Here is a 22,847-nt window from a genome sequence, read left to right on the forward strand (position 1 = left end):
CCACATTTTTATTAAGTTTTCAGCCTCTTGCACACAGGGCGTTAGAAAAAAATGAGCTGCAAAACAACTACCAACTCCAGGAAAAAGCAGCTGTAAAAACGTGCTTTTAGTAGCTTTTTGCATTGGTGTTAATGCACCTTTAGCCGCTTTTAGCAGCGTTTCTCTGCTTCTATTCAAAATCATTGGTTAATGAGAGCCCATTGATTTGAATAGAAGTCGCACCACAAGTCGGATCATCATGATCCGACTTACGGTGCGGCTTATGCGCTAGGGATCTTGAAGAGGAACCTTTGCCAAAAAAACTGGCGTGGGACCCCCCTAAATCCATACCCGACCCTTATCCGAACATGCAGGAAAGGGAAGGGGGGGGGGGGGGAATGAGCGAGCGCCTCGGACCATACCAGGCCACATCCCCACAACGTGGGGGGGTGGTGGATGCTTTGGGACGGGGGGGCACTGCACGCCCCACCACAAAGCACCTTGTCCCCATGTTGATGGGGACAAGGGCCTCTTCCCGGCAACCCTGGCCGGTGGTTGTTGGGGTCTGCGGGTGGGGGGCTTATCAGAATCAGGAAGCTCCCTTTAACAAGGGGGCCCCCAGATCCCGGCCCCCACCCTATGTGAATGAGTATGGGGTACAGTGTACCCCTACCCATTCACTCCAAAAAAAGTGTGAAAAATAAAATAAAAACATTACACAGGTTATTGACAAAGTAATTTATTTAAGCGGCATCTCTTCTCCTTCAGATTTCTTCTTCTTTAACCTCAGATTCTTCTCCTCTCTTCACTGATGTATTCTCCCTCTGCTGGTTCTCCTCTTTCCGCTGTTTTCTCCCGTGGTCTTCTCCCTCTGTTGTTCTTTGATGTTCTCCCGATGCTCTCTCCCGCAGTAATGCTTGATTCTACCTCCCGCAGTAATGCTGGGTCCGCCGTGTGCCATTACTTATATAGCTATGGGTGGGGCCACCCGGAGGCCCCATCCCTTGTGACGTCACCGCCCCATCATTCCCCAGGCGGGGGTAGTCTTGTCTCCTTTTCCTGTAGTTTTCTGCAGGCAGCCTGTAGTGGGTGGGGCCTGCTGGGTCCCTCCCACAGCTCTGTTCTCTGCACGGGCTATGTACAGCGCAGTGATGATGTCACTGCTACTTTCACTAGGTAATAATTGATCTGGCTTTCAAAGGCATGTGGTTCTCACTAAGTGCATTTTTATCCTTTGTGCCTAATGAGCAATATTGTATTTTTTTTTTAAATGAGAGTTTTCGTGTCTGTAGTTCAGTTTTAGAGCTGAACTCCCGGTATGGATTTTATTGCATAGCTATATGTATTCATATTCCATATCTGTGGGACCACTGTAGTAGTAGTTGCTGCTACTACAGTGATCGCTGTATTCTTCTGGGTCTTGTGCCAAGCAGCTGCCCATCTGCATAGTGAACACAGGTGGCATGGGCACCCTTTACAGAATACCTTGTATTTTTAAGTTAATAAAAGCTGTACTCTGATTGGACGAGGTGGAGGTTGTGAAGTCACTAAACACCTTGCATTCTTTCCTAAATGTACATAATAATATGACCGAATACTAACATTTATAGGTAAAGTTGATCCAGGGAATATCTGATTGCCTCTCGGGGGGATCGGGAAGGATTTTTTTCCCCTGCTGGAACAAATTGGTTCATACTATGTTGGGGTTTTTTTTGCCTTTCTCTGGATCAACTGTAGGTAAAGGAATTGTGTATATGGGATTGTATGATTTTTTTTCTTTTTTTGCCTTTTATAGGTTAAGTAGATGGACTTGCGTCTTTTTTTTCAACCTGACTAACTACGTAACTATCATTCGTTGAAAAAAATACAAGGTGTTTGGTGTAAGGCAGCAGTGATGTGCTAGCGACCCCCCCCCACTATGTTCACTATGCAGAAGGGCAGCTGCTTGGCACAGGGCTCAAAAGACAGTTTGCCACAATTACAATGATCGTCAGTCTTCTGGTTTCTGTTTCACACGTCACTCCTTATGCATAGTGAACACAGGGGGTAGCCTTCTCGTCACAGGTGCCATTCACAGTATGCGTTTTTTATTTTATTTTTTTCCATTGAATGCACGCAGTACTCTGATTGGACAAGGTGGAAATTGTGATGTCACTGCACCAACACTCCTCCACTTCCAAACAGAGCATGCCTTGCATTCACTGAAAAAAATACATGGGGTTTTTGTGAGTGGCGGCAGCACCACGTGAGCGATTCCCTGTGTTCTCTATGCAGAAGGGCAGCCACTTAGCATGGGACCTGGAAGATGACAGCAGCCACTGTGGTAGCCGTGCCCACTACTAGTTCTCCTCCAATTCCACAGCAGGCTTAAAATGGATGGTATACCTACATTATTCCAAGCTGGTACACTGTAACTATGCAATAAAAACATACCTGGAGTTCCACTTTAATACACAGTTTTAGAGCAAGATACATTTAAATCTAAACAAAATATTAGCAAAGACTACACATTCCCTTTTAAACTGTGCCTTTGCACTCCACAGCCATCGGTGTGTTTTATGAAGAGTTGGTGATGTGGGTTTTATGCGTGTTGTTGTGCTAAATATTCCACAGTGACTAATGCGGGTTGCTCGTTTCGAGAGGCTCGGGTTTCGGAGTTTCGGGCGATGCCAGCAGTCACAGCCAACTTCTCGCTGGAGTCGGTATTCGGAGTGACATCAACTTTCCGCACATATTTAATTAAAAGTAAAATCCTTAGCGCCCGATTTTCAAGGTTTCAGATTAAATTCCTCAAATGAAAATTAATTGTAATAGCTTGAGTTACTACGTGACCACATTACCTAATCTGTGACCAGGTTATGCCCAGTAAATTATACTCGCAGGGGTCATTTGTAGGTTCCCGGCGTTGGTAAATAAGAGATGAGGGCTTTCTGCATCTCATTTGTCTCATTTCCACAAACTGCGTAGAGCGTCTGCGTGTCTGTTCAGGAATCTCCATGCCGCTCTTTCCAGTGGCCTCCATTCCCCCGATTACAGCTGATGAGGAACACAAACTAAGCACTCGGTCATTAGGAATGTCATTTCTTTTACTATGAAGAAAATTTAAAAAAATACAATTTAAAGTGGTTGTAAAGCTTTTTTTGTTTGTTTTTGTTTGCTAAATAAACATATCGTACCTGCTGTTTGTGATGATTTTTACGGAGCAGCCTCGATCCTCCTCTTCTCGGGTCCCCCGCTGGCGCTCCTAGCCCCTCCCCTTTTCGGAGTGCCCCCAGAGCAAACTATTTGCATTGGGACACTTCCAAGCTGGCCTTGTATGTCCATAAGACATACAGAGCGTGGCTCTGCCCCGCCCCCTGCTCCCTCCTTGATGGCTGTGATTGACAGCAGCAGGAGCCAATGGCTCCTGCTGCTGAGGAGGGAGAGCCAAGGCTCTCGTGCACAGTGCTAGATCAAAATCGGGCTCAGGTAAGTATTACTGGGAGCTGCACATTGAAGGTCTTTTATATGGAAGAGCCCTGGGGCCATCAGAATTTTTTTTTTTTTTTTTTTTTACAAAATTCTGAGTTTGAAAGTCAGAATTCTGAGTTTGAAAGTCAGAATTGTAAGTTAAAAAAAAAAAAAATTCTACACAATTCTGAGATTAAAAGTCAGAATTCTGAGATTAAAAGTCAGAATTTTGAGATTCAAAGTCAGAATTCTGACTTTCAAACTCAGAATTTTGTAAAAAAAAAAAATAAATAAATAAACTTTCAAACTCATTCTGTATTTTTTTTTTGATGGCCCCATACTTCCATACTTTTAGAATGAAGATAAAAAAAAAATTTAAAAAAACTTCAACCTTTACAAGCACTTTGACATCAACTGACTGTTTCATTCCATTAAAAGCATCCTAAGTGAATGATATTTAGTTTGCTGAGTCACTGTGTATCATAAACGGCTGCCTTTTTGCTTTTATTTTATTAAAAATACTTTTCACCTTTTCTTTATCTTTTGTTGCATCTCAGTGCTGCTGATCTCCTGTAGCTACTTTCCAGTCACCTCCTGTCTACATGCACTCCAGTGATGGCTGCATGTCCTACCTCCCAGGGTGGCTTATCTCAAAATGACAACAATGTCTGCATAGAGTCCCATGTGGAAGGGCGACAATGCAGGAACACCATTGGAAGACATTGTTGTCACACTATAATAGGAAGTACCTGATCAAGGTCCTCTATGATAGGATAAGGTATGTCAATGATTGCTGCAGATGTAAAAATGTTTACATATACTTTGAGAGTGGTGAAGAAAAAAAAAACGGCATCAAATTTCACAGAACGCTCTGCATATTACACTGCTCTGATCTTTAGTTGGTTCCTAAAGCTGCATTAAACCAAAAAGCAAAAAAAAAAAATTATTGCAGCTTACCAGTTCTTCAATCAGATGACTGCATTAGTTTCCTTTTTATTTTTTTTATTTTTAGGCTTTCTTCTTTCATCTGGTGATCCAGCCACCAAGGCTGTCATTTTTCCCAAGCACAAACTCTCCAGCAGAATGTATCCGCTTATATGGAAGAGACAAACCATTTAATACTGGCAGTGGTTATTAATGATCAGCTTATATTTATTCATGTAAAACCTTTATCCCCAAAGGAAAAGAAAAAAGTTTGCTGTAACTGATTATAAATCGTGAGCTGCGACTACAATTAACACCCCCTTCCCCCTAGACCAGGGGTCTCAAATTGGCGGCCCTCCAGCTGTTGTGAAACTACAAAGTCCCATGAGGCATTGCAAGGCTGACAGTTATAAGCATGACTCCCATAGGCAGGAGCATGATGGGACTTGTAGTTTTGCAACAGCTGGAGGGCCGCCAGTTTGAGACCCCTGCACTAGACTGACAATGCTACTGTACCTCCTGTTCTTATTCCTCCAGAGTTGTGTCTCACTAATACAGGAAGTGTGTTACTACCGTGTTTCTCCCAAAATAATACCTAGTGTTATTTTCCAGGAGGGCTGCAATATAAGCCCTACCCCGAAAATAAGCCCTAATTTAAAATGCTTGTAGAATCCTATAATCCACTCTATTACAGTAGTATATAATGTACAATGTGTGTGTTTCTGTAATATAATTGTGGGGAAGAGAGCTCCGGAGGGTCACAGAAGCGCAGATCGGCACTATAACGAAGGTATTTGCCACAATTTTATTACAGAAACCCACACATTGTACATTATATAATACCATAATATAGTGGATTATAGGATTTTACATGCATTTTAACTCAGTTCATACTGAGAATTCCTGACAGGTAGGGAGAGAAAGGGGGAGAGAAGACAGCACATTACCTGGTAAGACCTACCCCAAAAATCAGCCCTACTGTGTCTTTTGTTGCCAAAATTAATATAAGACCCGGGTATATTTTTGGGGAAATACGGTAGTCAGATCACCAGGTGAAAACAGAAGGAAGAAGCCAAAGAAGAGAAAACGAATGCAGCCACCACATCTAAGCTGCAGTTCAATACATTTTTGGTTTTGGGTGAATTGCCACTTGAGAAAGCAGGAGGAGTCAGACTTTGAACAAAGTTATTGTTAATGTTCAGTGAGCTGTGATAGATCAGTATGAATAATAAAGATATCTTTTTCACTTTACAGGACAAGTACCTTCACACCAACTGCTTGGCAGCTCTGGCCAACATGTCCGCTCAGTTCCGCTCCCTCCACCAGTATGCTGCGCAGAGGATCATCAGGTAACTGAAAGAGCCAGTAAATCATTTGAAGCGGGGTTATTAACCCCTCCCCGCCCACCCTGACATCCCTGTAACTGGGCTTTCAAGCCAGGGGGCGGGAAGGTGTCTGCCTAAATCATGTGACCACAGTGATTTTGTGGTCACATTATCGGGAGTCCCTCCCACCATTTTCCAATCATTGGTGCAGATGGAGAACTGTCATTGACAGCTTGGTCTCTCTGCAGGGAGCGTTTAGTGAGCTTGCTTTCAGCACACAAACTTCTGTTGCCCATAGACACTTATCTGCGGCATGTGGGCATTAAAGCCCACCCTTTTTTCCATCACACATGTGCTTAAAGGGACACTAAAGATTTGCGCTTTTTTTTTTTTTCTTAAATAACAAACATATCGTACTTGCCTCCACTGTGCCGCTCATTTTGAACAGAGTGGCCCCGATCCTCCTCTTCTGGGCTCCCTCGGTGGCTCTCTCTGCTCCTCCCTGCATCAGATAACCCCCCGGGAGAAGCGCTCTCCCGGGGGGTTACCTTGCGAGTGTGCTCCTGAGTCTAGCATTCAGCGTCCATAGATGCTAAATGCAGGACTCGGCCACGCCCCCCCGCGGCTGCGTCATTGGATTTGGTTAAAGAAAGATGTCACTGGACACTCATTTACCCGCAGCCACCAGACAGGTTTGAATATTATTGGTGTCTGTGAGGGAAGCAACTTCAGTTCTTAGAACACAATAATTTATCACATCTTTACTGTTCACCATGTTGCTATGCCTATCATATGATGTTGCCATGCCTGTCATACTATTATGGAAGGATTCAATAAGATTTGTAGCTGCTTCACTATTCTTCTTTTGCACGTTGTAATTTAAGAGCAACTTCAGGTGTGTTGAGAAAAATCTCCTCTGGGTGATCAATGAACATTGGAAGGATTCTAACAAATTTTGTTGCAGTGTCCCTACCTTTCTCAGCTCTGAAGAAGTAGCTGTGTGTTTCACTATGTTGTTTAGGTACTGATTCTGAATGGAAGGGGCAGAAAAAAAAATCAGTTTTGTAAATGAATTAATAACATATAAATGAGTAAATAAGGATTGCCTGGAGCCTTTTTGTAATCGGCTTGATATGATTCAGAACAACAGAAAAGTACTTCAGTAAAATAAAGCTAAGAATTACCAAATAAACTTAAACCATTAATTAAAGTCGAGCAAAAATAGTCTGTACCTCCCCTATCAGAGTCCCCTTTATATCAGAGCCCCCCCCTTACATTAGAGCCCTCTATTATATCAGCGTTTCCCCCCTTTACATCAGGGCCCTCATCAGAATCCCCCCTTACATTATGATGTGAATATATAAAAACTGTGGTTAATACAAAAAAAAAAAAATACCAAACACCAAATTTGCACAGCTGTACTCAAGCATGGGCGGCACAGTGGTGTAGTGGTAGCACTCTCGCCTAGCAGTAAGAAGGGTCGCTGGTTCGAATCCCAACCAGGACACTACCTGCCTGGAGTTTGCATGTTCTCCCTGTGCCTGCGTGGGTTTCCTCCGGGTACTCCGGTTTCCTCCCACATTCCAAAGACATGCTGGTAGGTTAATTGGATCCTGTCTAAATTGTCCCTAGTATGTATGAATGTGAGTTAGGGACCTTAGATTGTAAGCTCCTTGAGGGTAGGGATTGATGTGAATGTACAATGTATATGTAAAGCGCTGCGTAAATTGACGGCGCTATATAAGTACCTTAAATAAATAAATAAAGCATGAAAAATACAAATGCTCGATATCATGAAACTAATATTGTTACGCTGTGTATAATAATCCAAAATTATCCAAACAAAAATGTAAACCAATGAATAATCTTAATCGAGCGCTTAAATGCAAAAAGTTATACCACTAAAAACTGTGAGGACAATAAAGTCCAGATAAAGTAAAAATGTCCATAAGCGTACGTGTTCAATGAACACATACGTTTAAGGACATTTTTACTTTATCAGGACTTTATTGTCTTCACTCTTTTCAGTTTTTGATAGTTATATTTTTTTGTAAAAAACCCTTACATTGTGGCCCCATTAGAATCCCCACTTACATTGTGGCCCCATTAGAATCCCCACTTACATTGTGGCCCCATTAGAATCCCCACTTACATTGTGGCCCCATTAGAATCCCCACTTAAATTGTGGCCCCATCATAATTCCCACTTACATTGTGGCCCCATCATAATTCCCACTTACATTGTGGCCCCATCAGAATCCCCCCTTAGATTATGGCCTCATCAGAATCCCCCCTTAGATTATGGCCCCATCAGAATCCCCCCTTAGATTATGGCCCCATCAGAATCCCCCCTTAGATTATGGCCCCATCAGAATCCCCCCTTAGATTATGGCCCCATCAGAATCCCCCCTTAGATTATGGCACCATCAGAATCCCCCCTTAGATTATGGCCCCATCAGAATCCCCCCTTAGATTATGTCCCCATCAGAATCCCCCCTTAGATTATGGCCCCATCAGAATCCCCCCTTAGATTATGGCCCCATCAGAATCCCCCCTTAGATTGTGGCCCCATCAGGACCCCCCCTTACATTATGGCCCCATCAGGACCCCCCTTACATTATGGCCCCATCAGGACCCCCCTTACATTATGGCCCCATCAGGACCCCCCTTACATTATGGCCCCATCAGGACCCCCCTTACATTATGGCCCCATCAGGACCCCCCTTACATTATGGCCCCATCAGGCCCCCCCTTACATTATGGCCCCATCAGGACCGCCCCCCCTTACATTATGGCCCCATCAGGACCCCCCCCCCTTACATTATGGCCCCATCAGGACCCCCCCCCCTTACATTATGGCCTCATCAGGACCCCCCCCTTACATTATGGCCCCATCAGGACCCCCCCCCCTTACATTATGGCCCCATCAGGACCCCCCCCCCTTACATTATGGCCCCATCAGGACCCCCCCCCCCCATACATTATGGCCCCATCAGGTTCCCCCTTATATTAGGGCCTCTGTAGAATCCCCCCTTACATCAGAGTCCCCATCACACTCCTAGCAACCAATGATGATGGTGGTGATGACGGCACAGCAGGGGGAATCTGTGCTGGAGAATTGGGAAGCTAAAGGGGGTAGACGGGAACCTCTGCTGACCTGACGCGAGACCTTTGTGAGAGCACAGTGAGCCTATAATGAAGATACACCACTAGATAGAATCTCTTGTAGCAAGCAAGCCATAGTTTGGAGACCCCTGCTCTTGATGAATGACCACACGGTATGCTCAGTTGCATTTGGTACAGGTATCTCTTTGCCATATATCCGACAGCCTCCAAATTTGTGCCCTTAGTATATTTTATAGCGTAGATGTTGTTTGGTACTGTAGCACTGCTGTAAGCACTACAGGCACAATGATAAAATGTTTCATTGTGACGGCATGTGCGTTGCAGGTATAGCTGAATTTGAGGTTTAGGGAGATATTCAAAGTTTAGTCGGAGGATACAGGTTATATTTAGTTGCCGGGTTTGAGGTTAAATTGAACCTATAATGGCTTTGTGTCAGTTTTTCTAAAATTCAATCCAGGTTTGAGTCTGCTGGGTGCCGGCTTGTGCACCGATACATGTGAGATGAACCTTTTTTTGCCTTTTGTTGGAGTTTTAATGAAATAAATGGGGTTGCATGATCTTGCATAGTTACATAGTAGGTGAGGTTGAAAAAAGACACAAGTCCATCAAGTCCAACCTTTGTGTTGTGTTTGGCTTTTCGTTCCTGAGCTGGAAAAGCAGAGAAGGGGATTGTAAGGGAGCTGGTCATACCGCTATCCTGATATGGAAATCTACTAAAGCCCTTTTAGGCTCACTTAAAACCTGGGTTTAAGGATCTGGTGAGTTATAGCCTGGGAGGCGATCGTGGCATAGACACCGAAGAGCACTGTTTGATACAGCCCTTTTCTGCATGAAGTGTTTGGAGCACGTCAAATAGGAATCTCAAGCACACATAGTAAAGCGGAGCACCAGTCGTTTTTGGTTTATCAAAAGCCAGCAGCTACAAAAACTGTAGCTGCTGACTTAAAAAAAAAAAACACACTCACCTGTCCGAAGATCCAATGATGTGATCACCCGAGCCGCCCCCTTTCATGGGCTTCTCTCCCCGCCACCTGCATTTCAACTTTGGGCACCCGACTGTGACAGGTTGCAAATTCCTAGCCGGGTGCCCTTGTGCGAGTCAGGCTGCGCATTGCGACTGGTCCTGCAATCTCCTTGGACCTGTGACTTGTCCCACAAGATCCGGTGGGGGTGGGAGTGGGGGTTTGAAGAACTTCTGGTCAGATTGCCTAGGTCAGTGATGGTGAACCTTGGCACCCCAGATGTTTTGGAACTACATTTCCCATGATGCTCATGAACTCTGCAGTGTAGTTGAGCATTATAGGAAATGTAGTTCCAAAACATCTGGGGAGCCAAGTTTCACCATCACTGGCCTAGGCTATCCAAGTGACAGTGGGAGCAGGTACCCGCACCCCCCTCCCCCCCACACAAATAAAAGTGCTATTCGTAGAATGGGGGGGATAAAGACTGCTTTAATGATTATTTTAAGACACTTATGGACTCTTTTATGTTTTTTTTCCTGTTATTATTCATGACGCTTTATTGGTATTTCACAAATAGTTGATTTGCACAATTTCCATTATTAATGTAATGTGTATGCCTAGTAGGGATGAGCCGAACACCCCCCTGTTCGGTTCGCACCAGAACATGCGAACAGGCAAAACATTAGTTCGAACACCGTTAGTCTATGGGACACGAACATGAATAATCAAAAGTGCTAATTTTAAAGGCTTATATGCAAGTTATTGTCATAAAAAGTGTTTGGGGACCCGGGTCCTGCCCCAGGGGACATGGATCAATGCAAAAAAAAGTTTTAAAAATGGCTGTTTTTTTTTTGCTTCAAGTGAAACAATAAAAGTGTAATATCCCTTTAAATTTCGTACCTGGGGGGTGTCTATAGTATGCCTGTAAAGGGGCGCATGTTTCCCATGTTTAGAACAGTCTGACAGCAAAATGACATTTCAAAGGAAAAAAAGTCATTTAAAACTACTCGCGGCTATTAATGCATTGCCGGTCCAACAATACACCTAGAAGTTCATTGATAAAAACGGCATGGGAACTCCCCACAGGGGAACCCCGAACCAAAAATGACGTGGGGGTCCCCCTAAATTCCATACCAGGCCCTTCAGGTCTGGTATGGATATTAGGGGGAACCCCGGCCAAAATTTTTTTAAAAAATGACGTGGGGGGTCCCCCTAAATTCCATACCTGGCCTTCAGGTCTGGTGTGGATATTAAGAGGAACCCCGCGTCAAAATTTAAAAAAAAAAGAGCGTGGAGTCCCTCTAAAAATCCATATCAGACCCTTATCCGAGCACGCAACTTGGTAGGCCGCAGGAAAAGAGGGGGGGACGAGAGAGCAACCCCCCCCCTCCGAACCGTACCAGGCCACATGCCCTCAACATTGGGAGGGTGCTTTGGGGTAGCCCCCCAAAACACCTTGACCCCATGTTGATGAGGACAAGGGCCTCATCTCCACAACCCTGGCCGGTGGTTGTGGGGGTCTGCGGGCGGGGGGCTTATCGGAATCTGGAAGCCCCCTTTAACAAAGGGGCCCCCAGATCCCGGCCCTCCCCCCTGTGTGAAGTACCCCTACCATTTCACTAAAAAACTGTCAAAAATGTTAAAAATGACAAGAGACAGTTTGACAATTCCTTTATTTAAATGCTTTTTTCTTCTATCTTCCTTCATCTTCTTCTTCTTCTTCTGGTTCTTCCTCCGGTGTTCTCGTCCAGCATCTTCCTCCGCGGCGTCGGTGTCTTCTTCCCTTCTTCTCCTTGGGCTGCTCCGCATCCATGATGGCATGGAGGGAGGCTCCCGCTCTCCTCTTCATCTTCTTCTCGTCATCTTCTTTTCGGGCCGCTCCGCATCCATGATGGCATGGAGGGAGGCTCCCGCTGTGTGACGCTTCTCCTCTTCTGACGGTTTTTAAATAACGGAGGGCGGGGCCACCCGGTGACCCCCCCCCTGACGCACGGTGACTTGACGGGACTTCCCTGTGGTGTCAGAAGAACCAGAAGAAGAAGATGGAGGAAGAAACCGAAGGAAGATAGAAGAAAGAAGAAGCATTTAAATAAAGGAATTGTCAAAAACTGTCTCTTGTAATTTTTAACATTTTTGACAGTTTTTTAGTGAAATGGTCCCTTACCATTTCACACAGGGGGGAGGGCCGGGATCTGGGGGTCCCCTTGTTAAAGGGGGCTTCCAGATTCCGATAAGCCCCCCGCCGGCAGACCCCCACAACCACCGGCCAGGGTTGTGGGGATGAGGCCCTTGTCCTCATCAACATGGGGACAAGGTGTTTTGGGGGGCTACCCCAAAGCACCCTCCCAATGTTGAGGGCATGTGGCCTGGTACGGTTCAGGAGGGGGGGGGGGCGCTCTCTCGTCCCCCCCCCCCTCTTTAACTGCGGCCTGCCAGGTTGCGTGCTCGGATAAGGGTCTGGTATGGATTCTTGGGGGGACCCCACGCCGTTTTTTTTTTTAATTTTGGCGCGGGGTTCCCCTTAAAGTCAACAAAAAAGTGTAGCGCTAAACAATGTCATAAATGACGATAGATTAGTAGGTATGTGGTGAAGGAAATCACCTATGTAAGAAACTATACAAAAGTAGGTAGTCCTGGTATGGATATTATAACAAAAAGATAACAGTCGTTAGTCCTTGTGTAGATATATTGCAGACAGATAATTCCAATGCAAAAAAAGCTCACTACCACCGAGAGAAGGAAAGGCTTACCAGATGAAGTGGACCCGAAAGGGCATACGCCGAATTGGGTCAGATAAGGCTTGGGTGGTAAGTGGCTGTAGGTGTCTGTGATCTCACGGATGGCTGGATTCCTCCAAGTGGCACTCGGGTCCTGGGAGGTGTGGGGAGTCCCAAGGGTGTAGATGATCCCGTGGGTCCTAGGAGGAATGGGGTATTCCGTGGATGGATCCCTCAAGACAGCATTCCATGGATTAGATGATGATGTTATTGTGGAAAAAAGAAAGGAAGGGCCACATAGTGTAAATCCGAATACAAGAATTTTATTTAAAAGTGAAAGGATATGCACTCACATGAAAATCCAAAGTAAAAACAGCGCTGTAACAAAAGTGGCGACAGTGTGCCCAGAGCAGTGTACATGACCACAACTAACATATACCGCTCCTTCCAAACAAAGGAAAGTGAGGAGGAAAAGGAGAGCTTTGGTAGAATAAGGATTTTTGAAGAATAAGGACTTTGTTTAGTGTCACTTTACACTTCGGCAACCATGTTAATACTACCAGATTTGTGTTTTTTTTTTTTTTTCTTTTTTATTCTAGGCCTCACAATATGGCTGCCTCCTGTGCATGCCTTGTTGGTACTCTCACACCCCACCACATTCCTCAGGCTAGAAAACACTTTAAATCTTTAAGGTTTGCTTTTACAGTGTTTACTTGAACTTCCAGTGACTCTCTTTAGAGAGGATATAATAGGAGAGTGGAGTTCAATGGGATTTATAGTGTTTAAAGGAGCTGGGATGTGTGTTTGTGTAGGAAAATACAGAATTTTATGCTCTATTAGATGATTTGCAGGGACTGTTTTTTTTTTTTTTTTTTTTCTGATTAGTTGTGGGAAATGTAGGCAGGGAAGAGCTGGGCCATCTTTTTATATGTGGAAGAGCTGCTTATGGATTCGACAGTTTTAGGTCCCAAATCCAATCTGGCGTTGTATTATGGTAAGTGTACACAGTTCATACATGTAAAAAATAGTAATCAGTGTATGAATTCCTCTTATTTTGCCAAGATTTTTGTTGGAGGTGTGCTGGACCCCACGGCAGGTGAGTCTCATAAGGATTCTGTCAACAGGGAAGTCCCAGAGGGTCTCTGGAGTAGTCTAAGTGAAGAAGTGTCATCAGCACACCAAGGACTCCTCGAAAGGGTCCAAAGCTTCTATTTTTGTGGTCATATGATAAACATACGGCAAAGTTTCAGAGCCACGCAGGCCCCTTCATCAGGCAAGCTTGGCGAAGGGGCCCTGCGTGGCTCTGAAACATTGCCATATGTTTATCATATGACCACGAAAATAGAAGCTTTGGACCCTTTCTAGGAACCCTTGCTGTGCTGATGACATTTCTTCACTTTGATCTTCCACAGTTTCCAGCCTATGGTCATTACAGCACCCAGCTTTACCGAACAGCCATTTTCTTGAACCTGTGCATAAGGAATGTTGCGTTTGGATCTGGAATAGTCGTCTCATTACAAGGATGAGAGCCCAACAATAACGTAAGAGTCCAGTAAAATTGTATTTTTACTGAGAAGCCAAACAACAAAACAGGGGCCAACAAAATACCCCCTTCATCAGGACTAAGGACAACTTAAAGCTGAGCTCCACCCAAAAGGAGAAGCTCTGCTTGTTTGCACCTTACAGGTGGGGAGTGGGTACCTGTCCCCACTTCCGGGTGACCTTGCCACGGACTTCACTGCATTAAGTTCGGCCCTCTTCCTTCTTCTCCCACAGCCGGGCCATTCAAAAAGCGCAGCGCGCTTGTCGCATGCGCAGAGGGGAACCGGCAGTGGCGCCGCAAGGTTTCCGTTAAAATGAATGGCGGCAGCAGCGCTCGAGAGCCGACTAAAAAATCGTCTGGGGTGCCAGCATTATGGGACCCCTGGACAGGTAAGTGTCCTAATATTAACATCAGCAGCTACAGTATTGGGGTCGAGCTCTGCTTTAAAGTGATATCAAACCTAAAACTAACATTTTGTTATATTGCAGCTTACCAATTCTTATATGTGATAGCTGCATTCGTTTTCTTTTTAAGACTGTCTTTCCTTTATTTCCATCTAGTGCTACAGTGAGTAAATCTGTAAACAAGCTGTCCTGCAGATGTAACCGTTAGAGCAGGGGTCTCTAAAGTGTCTAAACAAAGGGCCAGTTTACTGCTCTTTAGAACTTAGGGGCTGGACTGTGGCCCCTGGGATTAAAAAAAATAGCACCAATGAAGCGAATAGTGTCACATCTTTGGTGTCAGTGAGAAGAATAGTGTCCCATCTTTGGTGTCAGTGAGAAGAATAGTGTCCCGGAAGTAATGCTTCATTATTGGTGTCAATGGAGTAATAGTTCCTTGTCATTGGTGTCAGTGGAGGGGGGGATAGTGCCTCATATCATTGCAAGAAATAGTTTCTCAAACGCCAGATAAAGGCAAGCAAAGGGCTGCAGTTTGGAGACCACAGAGTTAAAGGGTTGTGACAAACCTTTCAACACTGACGGGTACTTACAATGATCAGATTTTATTCATATATGAAATGCCTTTTTTTTTTTTTTTTTTAAATGTTGCTGTAAATGCTGAAGTATCTGGCATTCAGCTTCATCTTGTTAGTGTATTTAAATTTGCTAGTACATCTATACCCCTTCCCCCAGACTGACAATGCTGCTGTCAATGGATGTCTCTTGCTCCTTCATGCAGAGAGGAAGCACTGTAATGAAGGTAGTGGATTACTAGCCAGATCACCAGGTGAAAACAGGGAAAAAAGGAAAACTAAGACAGCCACCACATCTAATAATGGTTAAGCCGTAATCTATTACATTTTTTGTTTAATACCACTTTAAATAATATGCCCTTATGATCTAAAATTAGAAACACATACATTAATGTCAAAACAATATTAAAATTAAATTAAAATCTGTAATGAAAGACTATGGGGGTTATTTACGAAAGGCTAATCCACTTTGCACTACAAGTGCAAAGTGCACTTGAAATTGCACTGAAAGTGCACTTGGAAGTGCAGTCGCTGTAAATCTGAGGGGTAGATCTGAAATGAGGGGAAGCTCTGCTGATTTTATCATCCAATCATGTGCAAGCTAAAATGCTGTTTTTTTATTTTCCTTGCATGTCCCCCTCAGATCTACAGCGACTGCACTTCCAAGTGCAATTTCAAGTGCACTTTGCACTTGTAGTTTGCACTTGTAGTTCAAAGTGGATTTGCCTTTAGTAAATAACCCCCCAATGTGTGTTATACTATAAGAATGGTTCGAACATGCACATTCAGCAAAGTAATAAGAGCACAATATCAACTTAAGAAGATGTCTCATCTGGTAAATTAAACATGATAAAAATACCTTTTATTAATATACTGATACAATACATACTATATATATAGCTGTATAGTAAACCTACTATATGTGTGTATGTATATGTGTGTATGTATATGTGTGTATGTGTATATATATATATATATATATATATATATATATATATATATATATATATATATATATATTTATTTATTTATTTATTTTACCCGTGGCTATCTGTATATAATCAACTGAGATATACCCAAACAATTTATCATTTGTTTTTTCAGTTTGGTATAAATTGTTTATCTGTGGGTCATTTTTTTTTTTTTATATAGTATATCAGATGATTTGTAAAATAGTTTTTTATATTACAGATTCTATTTTTATATCAAGTTATTTTTTACAATAGTTTGTGTGTTTCTAATTCTAGATCCTAAGTTCATTCTTTTGCTGTCCTGTTTTTAAGCCCCTGTACGTGTTGATTTTAGGGTTTTTTGACATGTAAAATAAAATGTTACAGGACTCATTTAAAACTGTTGTGGAACTCTCATCCTTTAATAAAAATTATTATTAAAACTTATTAAAAAGTTGATGAACCTATGAGTATGTTTTTGAACTTTAAGGAGATTGTCTGTGAACCTACAGAAGACTATGCATGTTCAGTTTTGTATTTATTACGCCTCTTTGGTATTTTGAGCAAGGGTGGTGCAAATTATTCCACAAAAATACGTCGCTCTTTCCTGTCTTTGAACCAGAATATATGGACCCTTTTTTTTCACAAACATTTTATTGAAACAAAAACAGTACAAATTAATGTACAGTATATGCAATAACAATGTATACTTATCATGTATGAATAAGATAAGTCAATAGTATATTGTAGTTTAATTGTAAGTTTAATTTCTGTATGAGATATATATATATATATATATATATATATATATTACATTCATACATATGTGTGTTTGTATGTGTGTGTATATATATATATATATATATATATATATATGTGTCATTTTAGCTGCTAGACTGTAGTAATTTACAAAACATGTAAATTATGATAATCGTGATTGAAAGGACCCTTTTTCCATTAGTGGTTTTAAATCTATGAGAGCAGTTTGGACGGGCACATTTGGTGAAGCGTTCATTAACACAAAGAGATGGGAATGCCGGAGAAGTGTCTGCTGGTCGTGGAGGCAGCCATAGAAATTAGGATGGTTTTCTTGCCTATCTAGAAGATTGTTGCCTCTAGCCAGAGTTGGCTGGTAGACATGTGCAGGACCCATAGACATGAGATTGTTGTCCAATTCTGGTTAAAACTTCTGGGTCTTGTTTCAATGGGTAGATTTAGAAAGGGAAAAGATGGCTGGGCAGTACATGTAGCCCAGACTTACAGTCTGCCTTCTCTGCCATTGATCCAAGAAAATCATTCTGTCGGCAGCTATCCGGACTGGGTGTTCGTACCTGACCTGTCTCACCTACGAGCTCCAACACACAGCTAGCCCCTGGTCCACCTTATTGACCTTACCGTGATGCCTAAAAATGGCAAGGAAGCCCACAATACGCTAGACCCCATGGCCCAAAATGGTACACTAAAAACAAAAATCCAGGCGCATTGACTAGAGGTCAAGTGAAAAGTCAAAAAGAAAAATTAAATGTAGCTGGGGCCAGCTGCTGTCCAAAACTCATAGACAAATGAGGACAGAAGATATAATCAAAGGGGTGAATAGCGCTGATCAGCAGACATAAATAGGACCCTCAGAGGCAAAGTTAAAAACTTTGTTAAAAAAAAAAAGTTAAAAAAAAAACATTGCCTCTGAGGGTCCTATTTATGTCTGCTGATCAGCGCTGTTCACCCCTTTGATTATACCCAAAATGGTAGACTCCCGCCAGAGACAAGCTAAAGAGCGATACAAATTATATGCGAAGGCACCAGCAAAGGACTCTTTTACCAAGGGCAGAAGGTAAAAACCCAGTTCCTTTTTTTAAAATTAGCTGATGTACCTTTGGCAAAGATTCTTTTTCACCCATGTTTGCTGTTAAAGGTGCCCACAGAGTTCCAGTCGGACCTCCACTAGAACCCACCAAGTGGTGGTGACCTTCCTGTTTAACCACCTCAATACAGGGCACTTTCACCCCCTTCCTGCCCAAGCCATTTTTCAGTTTTCAGCGCTGTCGCACTTTGAATGACAATTGCGCGGTCATGTTACACTGTACCCTAATGAAATTTTTATCATATTTTCCCCACAAATAGAGCTTTCTTTTGGTGGTATTTGATCACCTCTGCGGTTTTTATTTATTGCGCTATAAACAAAAGAAGAGGGACAATTTTGAAAAAACACAATATTTTTTACTTTTTGCTATAATAAATATCCAATTTTTTTTTTTTTTTTAACAAATTTTTTCCTCAGTTTAGGCCGATACGTATTCTTCTACATATTTTTGGTAAAAAAAAATTGCGCTAAGCGTATATTGATTGGTTTGCGCAAAAGTTATAGCGTCTACAAAATAGGGGATAGATTTATAGCATTTTTATTATTTATTTATTTTTTAATAGTAATGGCGGCGATCTGCAATTTTTATTGTGACTGCGATATTGCGGCGGACATATCGGACACTTTTGACACATTTTTGGGACCATTCACATTTATACAGCGATCAATGCTATAAAATTGCATTGATTACTGTGTAAATGTGACTGGCAGGGAAGGGGTTAACACTAGGGGGCGCTCGAGGGGTTAATGTGTGACCTAAGGAGGTGATTCTAACTGTGGGGGGAGGGGACTGACTGGGGGAGGTGACCGATCGCTGTCCCTATGTACAAGGGACACGCCATCAGTCACCTCTCCTCTCTGACAGGACGTGGATCTGTGTTTACATGCACAGATCCACGCTCCTGCTCTGTTACCCGGCAATCGCGGGTGCCCGGCGGACATCGCGGCCGCCGGGCACGCGCACCGGGTCCCGAGCGACGCAGCGGGCACGCGCGCGCGCCGCCGGCGGCGCGCGCGCGCCCCCTAGTGGCTCGGAAGGCGAGGACGTCATATGACGTCCTCCCAGAACAATAGAAGCCTCGTCCAGCCGTCATATGACGGTGGGCGGTGGCTTAGCGGTTAAACTTTTGAATTATTAAAACCAAGATGTGGTGAGGCACTGACAAAAATGCACATAGATAATGCAATGTCAATATTTCCTAAATTTTTTTTTTTGGCTGACGTCCATCACCAGGGGGCAAAGTTTAAGAAAGGCCAAAAATGCATTTGCCATGCTTAAGTCAAACTTTCTTTAGTCTGTATCAGTTTTTAAGTCCCCTCCGGTTATCAGTCATAAATCTCTAGGAGGTGGTGGAGGCCAGGCATACGTAAAAGCAGTCATTATTTTAATTTCTTCCATTTATCATAAGGACTCATTGCATGACTCCACAGCCACATAGCGCACCGGTTCGGTAATTCACGCAGCTTCGCGGTGATGCCAGTGGCGCCACCAGGGCATCCCTGTTCGCTTTTCAGGATGCGGAACAAAGCCAACCGCTGAACTGCTTCTACAGACAATTGTCACTTTTCCTGGAACAGCTGTTCCTTTGCTAGCACTAATTGGTTTACCAACAAAATCCAGTGTTGAAAAGGGGAATTTTCCAAACGCCTTATTTTTTTTTTTTTCAATGTTTCAACTGGCACAGCAGAAGTTTTCCTTTCCTGGGAACTGAGCGCCCACTGAGATGGGACCACGTGAGCCGCTGGATCTTGGCACATGGGAACCTAGGTTTCCATCACTCTGTTTAAGGTCATCCGCCTCACAGTTTAAAACATCAAACAGCGTCATTTTACTAAGCTCTGGAAATTGGTCTTTTTTTTTTTTTTTTTTTTAATTTTTATTTATGACTGCGTCTGTTGGAAGCTGCTTAAATGCTGCTGAAACGCAGCTGTAAAGGATGGCATTTACACAACGGAAAAAGGATTCATTTTGTATCTGCAAGAGAGCGCAAGGCAGCCTTGGAAGATACAAACATGTTATAAATTTGGCACATTCTTTCCTATATAGTTACAGCCCGGCTGTACGTATATTATGATAATGTAGCTAGTGGAAGTGGCGTTTTAGCTGTCAGTCTTGGAATGCTGCATGACAAGGAGTTTTCAAAGGTTCCTTTAAATGGCTTTCGCTATGCTATTTAATGAGAACCATTTACTGCTGGGCATTAGGCAGTATTCTATATACGGTATACTTTTTATTTTTTTATTATAGATACTTCTATAGCACCAACAATTTTAGTGCTTTTCCTATACGGTATCTCACAAAAGTGCTTACACCTCTCACATTTTTGTAAATATTTTATTATATCTTTTCATGTGACAACACTTAAGAAATGACACTATGCTACAATGTAAAGTAGTGAGTGTACAGCTTGTATATCAGTGTAAATTTGCTGTCCCCTCAAAATAACTCAACACACAGCCATTAATGTCTAAACTGCTGGCAACAAAAGTAGTGCACCCCTAAGTGAAATTGTCCAAATTGGGCCCAAAGTGTCAATGTTTTATGTGGCCACCATTATTTTCCAGCACTGGCTTAACCCTCTTGGGCATGGAGTTCACCAGAGCTTCACAGGTTGCCACTGGAGTCCTCTTCCACTCCTCCATGAGGACATCACAGAGCTGGTGGATGTTGGAAACCTTGCGCTCCTCCACCTTCCATTTGAGGATGCCCCACAGATGCTCAATAGGGTTTAGGTCTGGAGACATGCTTGGCCAGTCCATCACCTTTACCCTCAGCTTCTTTAGCAAGGCAGAGGTTGTCTTGCAGGTGTGTTTGAGGTCGTTATCGTGTTGGAATACTGCCCTGCAGCCCAGTCTCCAAAGGGAGGGGATCGTGCTCTGCTTCAGCACGTCGGAGTACATGTTGCCATTCGTGGTTCCCTCATTGAACTGTAGATCCCCATTCCTCGTAGCACTCATGCAGCCCCAGACCATGACACTCCCACCACCATGCTTGACTGTAGGCAAGACCCACTTGTCTTTGTACTCCTCACCTGGTTGCCGCCACACACGCTTGACACCATCTGAACCAAATAAGTTTATCTTGGTCTCATCAGACCACAGGACATGGTTCCAGTAATCCATATCCTTAGTCTGCTTGTCTTCAGCAAACTGTTTCCTGGCTTTCTTGTGCATCATCTTTGGAAGAGGCTTTCTTCTGTGATGACAGCCATGCAGACCAATTTGATGCAGTGTGTGGCGTATGGTCTGAGCTCTGATAGGCTGACCCCCCACCCCTTCAACCTCTGTAGCAGTGCTGGCAGCACTCATACGTCTATTTCCCAAAGTCAACCTCTGGATATGAAGCTGAACACGTGCACTCAACTTCTTTGACCACGGAGAGGCCTGTTCTGAGTGGAACCTGTCCTGTTAAACCACTGTATGGCCTTGGCCACCGTGCTGCAGCTCAGTTTCAGGATCTTGGCGATCTTCTTATAGCCTAGGCCATCTTTATGTAGAGTATGTAAATTATTTTTTTCAGATCCTTAGAGAGTTCTTTGCCATGGGGTGCCATGTTGAACTTCCAGTGACCAGTATGAGAGAGTGAGAGCGATAGCACCAAATTTAACACACCTGTTCCCCATTCACACCTGAGACCTTGTAACACTAACAAGTCACATGACATCGGGGAGGGAATATGGCTAATTGGGCCCAATTTGGACATTTTCTTTTAGGGGTGTACTGGCCTTTTGTTGCAAGTGGATTAGACATTAATGGCTGTGTGTTGAGTTATTTTTAGGGGACAGTAAATTTACACTGTTATACAAGCTGTACACTCACTACTTTACATTGTAGCAATGTGACATTTCTTCAGTGTTGTCACATGAAAAGATATAATAAAATATTTGCAAAAATGTGAGGGGTGTACTCATTTTTGTGAGATACTGTATATACATTGTATGTTCACATCAATTCCCTTCCCAAGGTACTTACAATCTAAGGTCCCAAATCACATTCATACAGATATATACTAGGGCCAATTTAGACAGGAGCCAGTTAACCTACTAGCATGTTTTTGGAGTGTGGGAGGAAACCAGAGTATCTGGAGAAAACCCACACAGGCACAGAGAGAACATGCAAACTCTGTGCAGGTAGTGCCTCCTTATTTATGTTGTGTCTGACTCGTTAGCTTGAGACATGAGATGAAAGGTCATCTTTTCTTAAAGTGGTAGTAAATTCACAAATTCATTTTTTACCTACAGGTACGCTTATAATAAAGCTTACCTATAGGTTAAAGTGATATTAAAGTCACGTTTTTCTTTTTTTTTTTTAAATAACAAACATGTTATACTTACCTGTGGTTTTGCACAGAGCAGCCCTGATCCTCCTCTTCTCGGGTCCCCTGCCAGCGCTCCTGGCTCCACCCTCCTGCCTAGTTCCTCCATAGCAAACAGCTTGCTGTGGGGGCACCCGAACAAACTCGCTCCTGAACTGCTGCTGCTGTGCGTGTCCATTCAGACACTGAGCCGTGGCTTAGCCCCACACCCACTCTCTTCTCACTGGCTGTGATTGACAGCAGCGGAAGCCAATGCTGTCTCAGCCAATGAGGAGAGAGAGTCCCTGGAGAGCCGAGACGCATGCACATCCCTGTATTGCAATGGGACTCAGGTGAGTATTGGGGGGGGGGGGGGGCTGCAGCACACAGAAGGTTTTTTACCTTCATGCATAATGCATGAAGGTAAAAAAAACTGTGATCCTTTAGAACCACTTTAAATGAATATCTCCTAAACGTGCACCCTTTAGGAGATATTCACTTGGTTGGCAGCCGTGACGTCATCGGCGTATGCATTCCTGTGCCTGGAAGGTGACAGCGCGCCGCTAGAGGGCTTTGTTTCAAGGTAAGTCTTTTATAACGTACTAGTGTGCGATGCATACTAGCACATTATGCCTTTACCTTGCAGGGAGAAATTTTTTTTTTTTTAAATAAAGTTTACTAACGCTTTAATGTCTCTGCCATGTCTCACATGCTGTTTTTTTTTTTTAGAGTGCAACCATTGGT

At 43.4% G+C, this 22,847-nt stretch overlaps 1 protein-coding gene across 3 annotated transcripts in view; it reads left to right on the forward strand.

The window, feature by feature from the left end:
• The window catches only part of DYM (dymeclin), a 566,463-nt gene that overhangs the window by 265,681 nt on the left and 277,935 nt on the right, over positions 1 to 22,847 (forward strand). For all 3 annotated transcript variants that reach the window (XM_073619238.1, XM_073619231.1, XM_073619222.1), the window contains exon 13: positions 5,608 to 5,702. In XM_073619238.1, coding sequence (XP_073475339.1) covers positions 5,608 to 5,702 — 95 coding nt within the window. The remainder of the gene's footprint in view (positions 1 to 5,607; positions 5,703 to 22,847) is intronic.

Source organism: Aquarana catesbeiana, linkage group LG01, assembly GCF_042186555.1.
Source record: "Aquarana catesbeiana isolate 2022-GZ linkage group LG01, ASM4218655v1, whole genome shotgun sequence".
NCBI classification, from domain to species: domain Eukaryota; kingdom Metazoa; phylum Chordata; class Amphibia; order Anura; family Ranidae; genus Aquarana; species Aquarana catesbeiana.